The following is a 14,981-nucleotide window of genomic DNA, read 5'->3' as shown; positions in this document are numbered from 1 at the left end:
CATGTATTATATGACGAAAAATCTAAATTGTAGTATTAACGTAAAGAAAATGACATAAAGATGAAGCCCATATTTCAGAAATGAATGAAATTGTGTGTTTCACATTGATGTTAATCACATAATATATACTACTTACATTGCTTGATGGAAGCTTGATTTCTAGGAGTATCTTTGACAACTAATATAAAGGAGTATAATTAGCTAGCTAATATAAGTAATTATTTGTCGTGATTGATTTACATAATAAAATCAAAGATGTCATTAAAACATAATAAAATCAAAGATGTCATTATTTGGCGTGCCCCATATCAGATACGAGTATGTTTTTACAAAAACATATCACCCCACTAAACGATAAAATAGGGATAAGAAAGCATTAAAACATGTGCCATTTTTCAAAGAACATGTGCCATTTTTCAAAGAACATATGCCATTTTTCAAAAACAGATGTCATTTTCCAAAAAAAATTGATTTTGTTCTTTAACGTTTGTCTTTAGTCTATTTTATCGTTTAGTGGGGTGATATCTGAGATGGATTTATACTTCCTCCTCTTTGACAGGCCCGGCCCTAGGGGGTAGGCGAGGGGTGGACCGCCTAGGGCCCAAGGCGGAAAGGGGCCCAAAATAATTGTCTATCCAGTAATTTAGTACTAATAATAAACAACACATTAAATACACATGTTATTTCCTTGGTTCATTGGTAGAAAGTAGGTTCTAAAGTTTTGATATCTACTAGAGGTCTAGGGTTCGACTCCCCTTACTAACTCTTTTCTTTTTAAACTTTGTCAATATTTTTATTTTTGTGTTTTACGTTGAGTTTATGTACGTAGTATTTGACTTTTAGTACTCAATTCTAATTGATATAACTATACGTGAGCAAAAAAATGCTTATTTGATGGACTATGGGTTTATAAGTTTTAAAATAGATAAGCATTTTAATGAAGACAAAATTAACTGATATTTTTATATGCTCAAAATAAACCTCTATTTTCAAAAAATATCTATTTACGCAAATTAATTATCTTGTAATTAAGTGAATATTTATTTTATTGAAATATTTCAAGAAATCGACTAGAGCCGGATTTTGAAATTATAGGATCCTGCAAAGGAGATATAGTAAGTTTTTATTGATTTGAATTCAACAATATAATGGATTTTACAAAAAAAATATATTATTTCAGTTAAAGACGTACTCCGTATTATTTTGGAGGGGCCCAAATCCCTTTTTTCGCCTAGGCCCCCAAAATGTCAGGACCGACCCTGCTCTTTGATGGCTCCGCCATAACCACTTTATGGAAAGGAAAACTTTTAGGAGAGAGATTAATTAACAGCAGCAGCAGAGTGTTTGTTGCTTATAATTAACGTCAATGTGTGATGGGCATTTAAAGTGTATTAGTAAATCAAACATCTTAGGTTGGGTTGATTAGGTCAACTCTTCTAGTTTCCGTTTTTGGCGTAGGAATGCTTAGTTTCTAATAGGTATATGTTTGTTTTTTGACTTATGAATCTTAATACTTAGGAAGAATCCATTTCATTTTACTGTTTGAAACGGATTAATTTGTATACATGGTCGGTTAGACGGTTACACCAAAATATTAAAATGATATCTTGACCTAGTGTTTAAGACAAAGACTTGTACTTTCGTAGTATATAATACGGTGAATGTCTGAATTTTCATCTCCCAGTTATAATTTGTATTATTAGGAAAATTTGTTAATATTAATTCAACATTTGACCGATTTTCTTTTATTAAATCCACATACGACATATTTTTTAGGAAATATTGATTTTAAAAATACAATCTTTAAGCGATCTATTTAAAAAGGGTTAACTTTTCATTTAACTAAGAATAACACAACTTTTTAGACTTGTTTTCCTTTAAAGGGTTCCCCTCATAAATGACTTGCTACAATAGGTAATATGAAAACCAACCTCATAAATTAAACATTTTTTCTTTATATAATTAACAAGAAGATTAAAAAATATTGTACCATATTACCTGTTTTAGCAAGTTATTATAAAGGAGAGACTTTTAAAAGAATATAGGTCCAAAAGGTTGTGTACGTTATTCTTAGATAAACATAAAGTCAGCCCTTTTTAAGCAGATCGCTTAAAGATTGTATTTTTAAAATCAATTTTTCCTATTTTTTAATAATCTCACTTTTATTACCCAATAATTTTTCCTTATATTATAAAAGTCGTTGGTGGTAAATGTGAGATTATTAAAAAATATGTCGTATGTGGGATTAATAAAAGAAAATCGGCCAAAGTTTGGTTTAATATTACCAAACTTTCCTTAATATTACAAGACACTTTATATGTGCGAATGAAAAAAACTTGTCAAGTTGTGATGTCTCATTTTCCTTTTAACACTAATGGAGTTGCAAGTTGTTACAAATTGACATATTAGCCAATTTGAAAAGGGCTATTTGAATTATTCTTGACAATAATCGTAAGTGATAACATGTGCTAATAAAAATACATAAGAATGATATAAAAAACTTCAATTCATACAATCATTATATGTCATCGATCTCCAGCTAGCTTAGAAGATCCAAAAAAGTCATCATTTAACTTCCATGCTTATACAAATGTATATATATAGACTTTTCAAAACAAAAAATGGACAATATATTAGAAAAATAGTGATACATTTTTACAAAGATAGGTACGTAACGTACCGGCGTCTTAATTTATTTGTCAATTTAATTATCATTTCAAATTACACTATCTCTATAACAAACTAACATAGTACCATAGATATATGGTCCATACATGTCAAACATATACTTTGTACGTAACACGTTGTTAATTTCAATTCAAAATTTAATTGAAGTTTGCTAATTATATGTATTATTGACCGCTAATAAAAGTGGTCAATTAAAAGTAGTACGTAATAATTGTCCACTAGGGCAGATATGCACTCTATATAAACCAATAAATCCTGTGCATTCTTTCACAAGTCTCTCTTCAAATAAACTTCCTCTAAATTAACTCCAATTTTCCATCTTTTATTAAAGGCTTCAACGAAACGTGAGAAGTAAGGTATGTAAGCTTCTCTAGTCATTTTACACCAAACATGTTACATTAACATGCATAATGTACTACTAGCAATATTTACGTAATACTGCGTATAAAACTTAACAAGAGTATAAGAAGCTACTAATTCTCTAATTAACTGTATATCGAACACATCGAGATATGTATACGTGCTTAATTGGTAAATATTGGTTAAACATGAGTTTTTGGAGGGTCGATCTCTTACCCTAAGAGGTCGATTGATGACCTTAAGACCCCCTCTTAGGAGGTCTATTAGGATTTAATGTTTTTTTTTAATTTGTAGTGATATTTTACAAGTTACAAGTTAAGGAAGACGTGTTTTTTTTGAGAATAAGAGTCACTGCATTACTTAAACATAAACATCAAAATAACAATATAGTTTGTGCTGATAAAATCAGCTTCCACTCTTTGTGGAACAAAAATACAGCCATCTAGCTATGAAAGACGTGTTTGTTAACGTACGCCCACATATTTTGTGGGTACGGTGTTTAAATTTTGTAAAGGTTTCATTTTTTTGAATAGTAGGAATTGAATTGTAAAAATGTATTTTTGTCTAAGCCACTCTTTTCTTTCCATATAGATTGAAGACAAGTTCTTATATATAGAGAGAGAGATGGCCATATGCCTATATGATTTAACTTAATTAAGTTTATGATTTTACAAATTGCAAGCCAGCGAGCTAATTAGATAGGTACACCGTACACTACAAGAATTCGTGTATTGAACGTAGCTACCGCAAATTACCGACAGCTCTTAAATCGGTAGATAAACTATAATTTACCGACTGTTTTTTGATGTCTACCGAACGTTTTTGTGCAGGTAGGTAAAATCGCGAATTCTTATAGTGGTATTAACTCAATTAAATTGCCCAAATTTATGTGTCAGTCAAAACGTGTTAAGTAAATATATGGCGAGGGAGGAATCGGTGTACCCGCTCCGTATTAATTTATTAGAGTACATGATTTTACAAATTAACCAATGAGGTCGATCTTTACGTAGTGGTTAATGCTGATTATTATGTATTCGTAATAAATATGGCCAAAATTAGTAAGTGAAAAGTCAAACTGATGTAGTATGTCCGTAATATTTACTTAAGTTCTCGAAGCTAATTAGAAGCTAGAGCACGCAGTTGCATGAAATTAATAACGTTTTTTCAACATATATAAAATTTTCAACAATGTTGTGAGTTATTTTGACATTTTTTCTTCTCTATTGACATATTCTCCTTAATTATTACGAAGTATTTTTATTTTAAAATTTCCCCCTATCATTTTTCTTTTGATCTCTTCAACATTTTCAAGATTATAATACGTTAGTTAACATTATCACTGAGAAATACGACTTGATGATCAAGTATAAAAACTATTTTCTCGTTTAAAATTGTTGGTGAATATTAATTAATTGCAGATTTTACAGGTGATTAAAGATGGAGAGTATAAAAACTCCATTCAGGGGAATTAAAAACGACGTACGAGGAAGACTTGCATGCTATAAACAGGATTGGGTTAATGGTATCAAATCTGGAGTTGGGATACTTGGTCCAACTGCCTCTACTTTTTTTGCTTCAGCACTTCCTGCTATTGCCTTTGGGGAACTCCTCAACATGAAAACAGGTTAGTGACCAACGTTACGAAAGCAAGAGGTCCTGCACGCACAAGCTGTATAATTTTTTTTTTTTTGGGTTAGTATCTGGTTCACCCTTAGGCTAATAAGGTGTATAATAAAAAAACTGTATATTGTGATAATTTTTACCAACTTTTTTTTGTAATTTTTAATATATTTTTATTAACTTTTATATTATGTATAAAAAAGTAGATGGATAAACATTTTAAAAGGTTAATTACATGATTAATTTTATACATTATAAATGATTTGAAATAATAGTTTTTATTAAATTGAAAAAAATTTATTACTAAAAAATAAATAATTTTTACATATATTGGGGTAGCTTTTAATTATTTTGAGTTACCTTTTACTCTCACTACAAAATTATGCATCAATTAGAGATGGATTTTGAGACGTATACAACAAACGTCTCAAAATTGAGACGGATTACTAAATTCCGTCTCTAAATTAAATTTGAGATGGAATTGTATAAGAAGTTTCAAAAATTCTGTCTCAAATTTGTAATGGATTTGCAAGAATTCCGTCTCAAATTATTTTGAGACGCTCTCTATAGAGACGCCCTACTTTCGTCTCAAATCCGTCTCTAAGCATCATTTTGAGACGGATTTGGATTATATAGAGACAAAATTCCTCGTCTCTATAAAATGATTATTTTGTAGTGTCTACTGTACAATATTTATTATTAATACCTTTAAATATGAATTTGTAACAGACACTGCAAGATTTTGTATCTTTAACAACAACCTAATAACAACGGGTTAAAAATCTCGTCGCAAAAGCCTTTTGCGAAGGGGCTAACAACCAAAGAAAGACGGGAATAACCGTAGCAAATGTCTTTTACGACGGGTTAACGACGAGATTTTTCATTAATGACGACCTTTTTTATGACGGGTTCGCGATATAAAATCCCGTCATTAATCAACGGTTATTGACCTTTAGCGACGGAATTTCCCGTCGATAATGGTACAATTTTTTTGTAGTGAGAGTTGTAATAGGTTATATAAGTTAAATATTTTAGTTTCCAATTTAAATTATGACACATAAGCATGACATGTTATCATTGTGACACGGCTTAAAGGTCGCATGTTGCTACCTTTATCATTTTCGTTAAAAAATAGTACGTAGTGACCGAGTTTAATTTGTGATTAATTTTTGACAGGTAGAAGGCTGAGTTCAGTGCAAACTTTGTTTTCAGCAGCAATTTGTGGCGTTATACACACACTAGTTGGTGGACAACCACTTCTAATACAAGGAGTTGCAGAACCAACTGTTCTTATGTATACCTTCTTGTATGATTATGCCGAAAATCGGGATGATCTATATCCTCTATTTTTGGCTTGGACCGCATGGTAAGCATCGTCTCTACGTAATCCTTACACATAAAATAAAGGGAAAAAATGAGATTTAAGTCACTTTAAACAATTAACAAACGAAAGAGATATCTTAGTTTTAAAATGAGAAAATTGTAAATCGACAGTGTTAATTTCCTAATACAAGAACATAGAGGTAGTTATTTACAAAAAAAAACAAAGTAAAAGGTAGTTGTTCGTGAAATTGGTGAACTAAAAGGTACTCCATAGTTGTTCAATTCGCAAATAGTTATATAGCATAGGCTCTGTTTCACAACCCATTTCAGGTTCAATTAATTGTCCGAACTTTTATTCTCTAAATGTCAATTAATTAATTAATTAATTCATGGTTATATTTTGCAGGGTTTGTGTATGGACGGCTTTTTTGCTAATGCTAATGTCAATATTTAACGTGTGTGCCATCATTGACCGATTCACAAGAATAGCCGAAGAACTTATTGAAATGTTAATTTCTGTTCTATTCATCCAAGAGGCTATCAGGGTAATTAATCAATAATCACTCCAATTTAATTATATTACATACATATATATACATGTTATTGTTTAGGGGTGACTTATTAGTTGATCATCGTCTATTATTGCAGGGGATTGTAACCGAATTTCAAGTTCCCAAAGGAGTTAATGAGCCAAACAATAGGGCTTACCAATTTCAATGGCGTTACGCAAATGGATTGTTTGCAATCTTGTTCTCCCTAGGCTTTATCTACACTGCTTTTAAAAGTAGAAAGGCTAGGTCATGGTTGTATGGAACAGGTTAGTCCATTATGCAGTACTGCCTATGTAGTATAGGAAGTATATAATTAAACCAAAGAGGTTATAGCATAGTGGTTAGTCCATTATCGAGCCATGCTTTTTTTGTGCCCGTGTCAGGCTGTGCTTTTTACGTTGCTCATTTATGTGCATTGTCGTGCTTTTTCCATAAAAATGATACCCACGACTTAAATTCGTGTTCATGTCGAGCCATGCTTTTTCCATGCCCGTGTCAGACTGTGCTTTTTACATTGCTCATTTGTAATTTGTACTGCCTTTATAGCTAATTCGCCCCAAATTAATGCTTGTGCAGGTGGTATAAGAAATTTCATAGGAAATTTCGGGGTTCCGATGATGATACTAGCGTGGGCAGGATTGTCATATGCTGTACCGGGAAATGTTCCCACCGGCGTTCCTAGAAGATTATTCAGTCCTCATCCTTGGCATTCTTGGGATACTTGGAGTGTTGCTAGTGTACGTAATCGACATATCTTTCTTAAAACTATGTTAAAACCTTTTAATTTTAACTAAATGACTAAGACTATGTTCTGTTTGATTTATTTCAGAAAAAAAAAGAAGCTTAATTTAGATAAATTAAAAAAAAATATCAGAAAATATTACACACAAATAAATTTATTTCAGACAAACTGAGTTTTTTTAGATAGAATAAATTAAATAAGTTTTTCAAATAATTGAAGTATAGACAAAATAAGTCGAATCGACCGGAACTAACCTGCTTGAAATTTCGCAGAGAATGGGGGATGTGCCCGTAAGATACATCTTTGGGGCAATAATACCAGGAACAATGATAGCAGTACTATTCTTTTTTGAGCACAACGTGGCTTCGAAAATGGCACAACAGAAGGAATTTAATCTTAAGCACCCTTCTGCTTACCATTACGACGTCTTTCTCCTTGGCATTATGGTTAGTGTGATCACCCTAATTATATATATAGTTATATGTTCTTATAATCTACTTAATTCTAGTTTAATTTTTCTATTATAAAAACGCATGCACTAATGATTCATGTTTAAAACATAATTAACGATCGATGTTTCACAGACTTTGATTTGTGGGTTGCTTGGACTTCCTCCTTCCTACGCTCTTCTTCCTCAATCTCCTATGCACATCAAGAGCCTTGCTGTTCTTAAAAGACAGTTGATCAGAAGAAAGATGGTCGAAACTGCCAAAGAAAGCATACACAAACGTGCTACTAATTCTGAAATTTATGGCAATATGCAAGCTGTTTTCCTAGAAATGGACAGGAATAAATCGGTAATTTAAGCTAACTTTGTACTAGACATAATCAAAAGCCGGGCGAGGCCGGGTTCGGCTCAGCCCAAGTCTAACCGCATGCCGTTTTTTGTGCCCAGAACCCGCTATTTCGTGCCAAATTTGCGGGTTTTTGGGCCATTTTCGGACCGGGCTAAATATATAACTAAAATTGTTTTTTACGTTGCCCAAAGTCCGTAATTTTTTTTTAAAAGTTCGGGGTGGTTTGGGCCGGGCCTGAAAATCAGGCTGAAATATTATGTCCAAACCCGGTAATTTTTGGGTTGGGTCGAGTCGGGTCAGCGGGTCGGGCCCATGTTGATCCGCTCTACTTTGTACTAAGGCTCTATTCTCTTCATCTGCTCGATCTGATCTGGTCTGGCATGATCTAATTTTTCTAGTTTCTGGCTTTGTCTGGTCTGATTATTTCGGGTCAGGTCTAATTTTTCTAGTTTTCAGTCTAGTATGCTCTGGTCTGATTATTCTGAGTTAAGGCTATTTTTTCTAGTTTTTAGTCTGGTCTGGTTTGATCTGATTATTCCTGGTCTAGTCATGTTGATCATTTAACCAACCAGCATTAATTTTTCAGGTAAATAGAGTGGTGAAAGAGCTAGAAACCTTAAAGGAAGTGGTAATGAAAGGAGAAAGTGATGGAAAAGATACATTTGATCCAGAGAAACACATTGAAAACCATTTACCGGTCCGAGTTAATGAACAAAGATTGAGCAACCTATTACAATCTCTTCTCCTAGGAGTTGCAGTTTTCGCTATGCCTGCCCTCAAAAGATTGCCATCTTCGCTTCTTTGGGGTTACATTGCTTACATGGCTATTGATAGTCTTCCCGGCAACCAGTTCTGGGAAAGAATCCGACTTATCTTTGTTAATAAAACTAGATTATACAAGTGAGTTCTATATACTTCGTATTATCTCCGTTTTATAAAGATCTTTATGGTTACTATTTGCATGGTTGAATATAACAAAATATGGATAAAGTAAGAGAAACGTGTATAAATGTGGGTGGATATAAGAAAAAAAATAAAGTAAGAGAAACTGAGTGGAAATTATAAATAACTAATCCCTCCGTCCCTTAATACTCGCACTATTTTCACAGGATACGCTTGTCAATGCACAACTTTGATCGATCACCAATATGTTTAACTACATATTATAAAAACTTATAAAAATATTAATATTTTGAATATATATATAAAGATGAAGCCAACAATTATTATATACTAACATTTGTTTTCATATATTAGAATAAAACAGGATCAAAGTGAATTATGTAAATAGTTCAAAAAGTCAAAACGGTGCGAGCACTACAAGATATTGTACTATTAACGACGGGAAATCCCGTCGCGAAAGGCCAATAATTGTTGATTACGACGGGATTTCCTGTCGCGAACCCGTCATAAAAGGGGGCCGTCGTTAATAGAAAATCCCGTCGTAAACCCGTCATAAAAGACATTTGTGACGGTTATTCCCGTCTTTGTTTGGTTGTAAGCCCCGTCACAAAAGGCTTTTGCGACGGGATTTTTAACCCGTCGTAATTAGGTTGTCGTTAAAGATACAAATTTTTGTAGTGGAGTATTAAAGGACAGAGGGAGTAAATATTTTGGAGTAAGAAGGATAATAGAGTAAATTTACTCGTTCTAAAATAGAATAAAACAAAGTGTAAAGAATATTATGAAACAACTAAATCGAAAAATGTTAATATAATTTGAAACGGAGGTAGTAAATGTGTCTGATTTACTCCATCTCAAAATTATAGGCCACATTGGGTAATATATGATCATTACCACTAATGTGTTTGGTTTATGAATTTTGGCAGGATTTTGGCAAGGAATCATGCTTCATACGTGGAAACAGTGCCATTCAGATGGATTTTGGGTTTTACACTGTTTCAACTAACGTACTTGCTTGTTTGTTATGGAATGACTTGGATACCCTTAGTTGGGATAATATTTCCCTTGCCATTTGTTCTTCTTATAATCATAAGACATCTTGTATTACCAAGGATTTTCGACCCACAACACTTGCACGACCTAGACTCTCACGAGTACGAGGAAATCCTAGGCACTTCAAGGCGCGCAATCTCTTTCAGGGTACGTACAAAACTACAAATCTGATCATAATCAGTGACGCATCTTGAACAATTTAAATTTGGTCATAATAACAATAATAATGCTAGCTAAATGCATGTTACGAACAGGAAAATGGAACGATTTATGAAGACGGCTATGAGAATGAAGAAGAAATGGAGGAAGAAATATCTGATTCAGAAGTGTTAGATGAGTTAACAACTAATAGAGGAGAAATAAAGATTAGAACTCTGAGCCTTCAACGCTTTCGTAGCGAAAGACGGGTTCTCAGTGGAAGGATGGAGATGAACCCTAGGGCTGCTATGAGCATGCGACATGACCGAAATTTCAAGGTATATATCATCATCCTCTTTCATATGTTAATTAGGTAACCTTTTAAAATATTTATCCATAAAAAAAAATTATAATATAAAAGTTAATCAAAATAGGTTAAAAGTTACATCGATGAATGATAAATTTATTGTACACTTTGTTCGTGCAAAACCTTTTTGGATTCACCTTAGATAATACGGAATATATAAAAGTGTTCATCGTCAAATATATGCTTAATTGAGTATTAATTAGCATTAAATTTGTATATGAGCAGGTTTTTCCAGAGAACATTGCATAAAAGGAGTGATCAAAACAAAATGAAGATACTCTTGGAAATGAAGTGACTACTAATAATTGACTTAATAGTATCAAATGTTAGCCTAAGTTGAAGTTGTAAAGAGAAAAGTGCAACAAAGTATTTTATGTTTTTGTATAATTCGTTTTAATTCTTGTAAAACACTATCTGATAGACTGATACTACCTTCATAATATTTTTACCATTTTTTTATACTACTCCCCCTGTTTTAGAATACGTGTAACATTTGTCTTTTTCGGCCGGTCTTGAATACTTGTAACACTTTTATTTTTGGTGAAATACCACACTTATTTTTATTATTTCCTTCTCCAATTGTCCCCATAAATAGTTAGTAAGTTGTGCAACAATAGTAAAAAAAAATGATACCCCAAACACCCCCCTCACACCAACAAAAGTAAAGGAGTTCGTATATATGATCATTTTTTTATGTAACGCGTAGGCATTATTTACTCGTACATATGGTCATTAAAATGCAAATAAATTAAAAATTCAAACAAAGTGAATGGATTATAAATAAAAAAACTACACATTATTTCTTTTATATGTAACTGAATGGATTATAAAAAAGAATTTACATAATTCTGTTAAAATGATTAATAGTATCAATTAAATTAAATTTTATTATGATTACTCTCATTTGTTAGTTTTTACTGACTTGGAGATTGAATTATTTAATTCTAAAATAACTTGGATATCTCTTTTTTCATTCGCCAAAATAATTACCCTGCTTATGTGACGCTCTACTATCTTAAGAAAATATGTCCGCTTTAATTATAATATACGGGGTATTAGATTTATTATTGATTCCACACGAAATATTGAACGGAAGAAATATACTACTCCACCTTAGTTAATTAAAAAACCAATAGTCAATCTCACACTTAAAAATTACTAAGTTTAATGTGCATTGTACCATAGTATTAACAAGTAACAATAAGTTATCAATTTGTTCAAAAGTCAAAGAAGATAACTCCACCTTGGGAAACTTTTTTTTTGTCCCAATTGTGTTTTATAGATCAAGCTAGCTACCAAGTTCCTATAAATTGTAATCAAAATGGCCAACAAGCTTATTATTATACACTTATAGATGGTTGCTAACTTAAACTTTCAAAATTAATGCTCAAAAGGTTCTAGCGTAGCTAATAACAAGCGTAGTTATCATCAACTAATGTTAATTATTTCCAACTAATATTATAATTAATTATCAATTGATTAATGGCCCCTCTAAACATCCGCACGCTTTGCGTCCATTAGAGAATAGTACAATAAGTAAAAACAAAGGATAAAATATAAATAAATTTATTAATCAACGAGTAGAAATATATAATTGATAGTTGATAATTAAACTTGACTTTTTTTTGACAATGTCAAAATTTACAGGCATTATTAAATCTATAAGCTAGGCAGCTAGCTATGAATTGATAAGAGGTTCAACGTTTCTGATGGATAAGCATATAAAGTCATAGATTATATCACATATATATACGAGCACTTGGCTATTAGGTGTACGCTTGCTTATCACGGAAATATCTCAGGCTTCTAATCTATTACTCCGTACTATACACTAAAAGAGACATCAAGAATGACACGTGTCACTTCCTGGTGAAAAATTTTCCCGCCAAAAACTCTTTTCTAAAAAGACATATTTATTTTACTAGATTAGGTCCCGTGCACGCACGGATATATGAAAATCATTATTTAACTATCTTTTTTATAAAAAATTTAATTGAATTATCTATCCTTTAAATCGATTTCGTAATTAATAATCTCGAATGTACTCATTTATCATATTTTAACTTACTACGTTATATATTTATATGTTTAATGTATTGATCTGACTAAAATATTTAATATATTTAATATGCTAATTTGGCCTAAATATTGAGTAAGAATATTTTCTATTATTGATACGACAATTTGACTAAAATATTATCGAAATTTTAATAATGGCATATTCCATAATCCTATATTTTTTTCCATACAAAAGGAGAGAAAAAAAAGGGAAAAAGTAAATATATCTTTTTAGGAAAGAGTTTTTGACGAGAAAATTTTTCAGCAGGAAGTGACACGTGTCATTCCTGGTGTCTCTTTTAGTATTAGTAATAGATAATAGATTCTTTTTTTTTATTTTCTCTCCTTTTGTATAAATGTTTATATATGGAAAAAAAAATATAGGATTATGGAATATGCCATTATTAAAATTTTAGTCAAACTGTCATATCAATAATAGAAAATATTCTTACTCGATATTTTGGTCAAATTAGCATATTAAATATATCAAATATTTTAGTCAGATCATCATATTAAACATATAAAATACATAATACGTAGTAAGTAAAAATATGATAAAATTAGTACATTCGAGATTATTAATTACGCAATAGATTTAAGGGATAAATAATTCAATTAAAATTTTTATAAAAAAAATGGTCAAATAATAATTTTTAAATATCCGTGCGTGCACGAGACCTAATCTAATTACAGAGTATTATGCATCCCAATTTAATTGTCACATCAGGTATATATATGTATGAGTATTCTCAAATAGTTTAGAAAGTAGATTTAGAAATTCCAATAACGAGAAGAAGAGTTCAGTCCACTATAAAACTCAAAGAACATCTCGTACTAAAATCAATTTAATTGGTAATACTAAGAACACGGATGCACATAATTACATAAACATGACCTTATTTCGATAATTTTGATATGATTAACAACGTCGTACATCATTTTTGACGTCGACTTTATGGATTTGTTGTACACATGATTTATGAATTACTAGTATATTGTTGACCTTCAGATTTGTTTGATTATATAATTTGTCAATAAACCATACATCACCTATATTATTTTCCTAGATATACTTCGTATAAGAGTATAACTGTATAAGACATCTTACCAAGACATCACATATATAGAGCTGGCTAAAGTTGAGAAAGTCCCATCCTACTACAAAACCTGAAAAACGAAATTTTTTGATATTGACCCATTTATCATATTTTATAATTGCATAAGCTTTTCAATTTATAAATGTTACGTTACCTCTACATAATTAAGGTACTCGTATCATATTATTTGGCTTAATTGATTAGCAAAAATAATATGAGATGATGAATGTTTAGTGATTTGATTCTCAGTATCATATTATATCTGCATCATTATATATTGTCACTACAAGAAATTGTACCATTAACGACGGGAAATCCCGTCACTAAAGGCCAATAATCATTGGTTAATGACGGGATTTCCTGTCGCGAACCCGTCATAAAAGGGGGCCGTCGTTAATGTAAAATTCCGTCGTTAACCCGTCGTAAAAGACATTTGCGATGGTTATTCCCGTCTTTGTTTGGTTGTTAGCCCCGTCGCAAAAGACTTTGACCGTTATAATTAGGTTGTCATTAAAAATACAAATTTTTGTAGTGTTTACTAGTTATTGGCTCGAACAATATACCACACAAAAAGTGATCTTTACTTAATGATAAGAATGAATGGATCGAATTGATCATAGTTTGACTGAAAGTACGAAAGTCAACTTTTCTCTATTATGGCCAACTTACATTTAGCTCGACTGTTGCTGGCAACGACACTTGCAAACATCAGTCGATCCATCTTATCAGATTATGACGATGCAATATGAATTAAACAAATTGGATTAGTTTAATCTCATTATAATCATGGTTAATTAACTTGTAGAATAAGATTAATTAAAGTGAAGGAAACATGGGCGCTCGCCATTTGATCTAATGTCGGGTCTCGCGGGTGGCTATATAAGTCAGCGCCTTCTTCAAATTCATTATCGTTGACTTTTTTTTAACTAAAAATAGAGGACAAATTACATGTTCTCTTCTTTTTTCTTCTTCTATATATATGATATGATGATCAAAGACTTTGAATCCGATGAAGCTAGAGATTAATTCTTCAGTACTTTTTACGCACACATTCTCTTACTCTTTTTCCTAGACAAGTTGTGTACAACTAGCTATTACGTACCTTCAATTTGGCTCTGTCTCAGTGTCGTTTCATGAAGTTTTACCCAATCGGTTTACGTTCACGAATTGACTCAGTCGGAATTATGAAAGAAAATCAAGCGCTAATCTTTAGAGCAAACGAACAAATTTACAAGCCATAAATCTGTAGAAATCGGAATCCATCAGAAAATAGATAAACTCTCG

At 31.7% G+C, this 14,981-nt stretch overlaps 1 protein-coding gene across 3 annotated transcripts; it reads left to right on the top strand.

Moving 5' to 3' along the window:
• The first annotated feature begins 2,967 nt into the window (after positions 1-2,967).
• LOC110787894 (probable boron transporter 7) lies at positions 2,968-11,099 on the top strand. Of its 3 annotated transcripts, none has more exons than XM_021992533.2 (12): positions 2,968-3,044; positions 4,476-4,672; positions 5,845-6,034; positions 6,398-6,536; positions 6,640-6,808; positions 7,119-7,279; positions 7,557-7,730; positions 7,869-8,081; positions 8,668-8,981; positions 9,911-10,184; positions 10,292-10,513; positions 10,768-11,099. In XM_021992533.2, exons 2-12 carry the CDS (start codon positions 4,486-4,488, stop codon positions 10,789-10,791), a joined length of 2,067 nt encoding a protein of 688 aa, XP_021848225.2. In that variant the 5' UTR covers positions 2,968-3,044; positions 4,476-4,485; the 3' UTR covers positions 10,792-11,099. The 3 variants fall into 3 exon arrangements, with proteins under 3 accessions (XP_021848225.2, XP_021848226.2, XP_056698816.1); XM_021992534.2 differs by having other exon boundaries at positions 2,983-3,044; positions 4,467-4,672; XM_056842838.1 differs by lacking the exon at positions 2,968-3,044 and adding an exon at positions 4,292-4,370.
• Positions 11,100-14,981: the final 3,882 nt, after the last annotated feature.

Source organism: Spinacia oleracea, chromosome 4, assembly GCF_020520425.1.
Source record: "Spinacia oleracea cultivar Varoflay chromosome 4, BTI_SOV_V1, whole genome shotgun sequence".
Lineage (NCBI taxonomy): Eukaryota > Viridiplantae > Streptophyta > Magnoliopsida > Caryophyllales > Amaranthaceae > Spinacia > Spinacia oleracea.
Note: the sequence above shows the minus strand (reverse complement) of the source record. Positions and strands in the feature narration are given on the sequence as shown.

Coding starts and splice junctions, on each gene's coding strand:
- LOC110787894 (XM_021992533.2), top strand. CDS start 4,486: ATGGAGAGTATAAAAACTCCATTCAGGGGAATTAAAAACGACGTACGA. Junction 6,809..7,118: donor GTCATGGTTGTATGGAACAG/GTTAGTCCATTA, acceptor ATGCTTGTGCAG/GTGGTATAAGAAATTTCATA. Junction 10,514..10,767: donor GACATGACCGAAATTTCAAG/GTATATATCATC, acceptor GTATATGAGCAG/GTTTTTCCAGAGAACATTGC.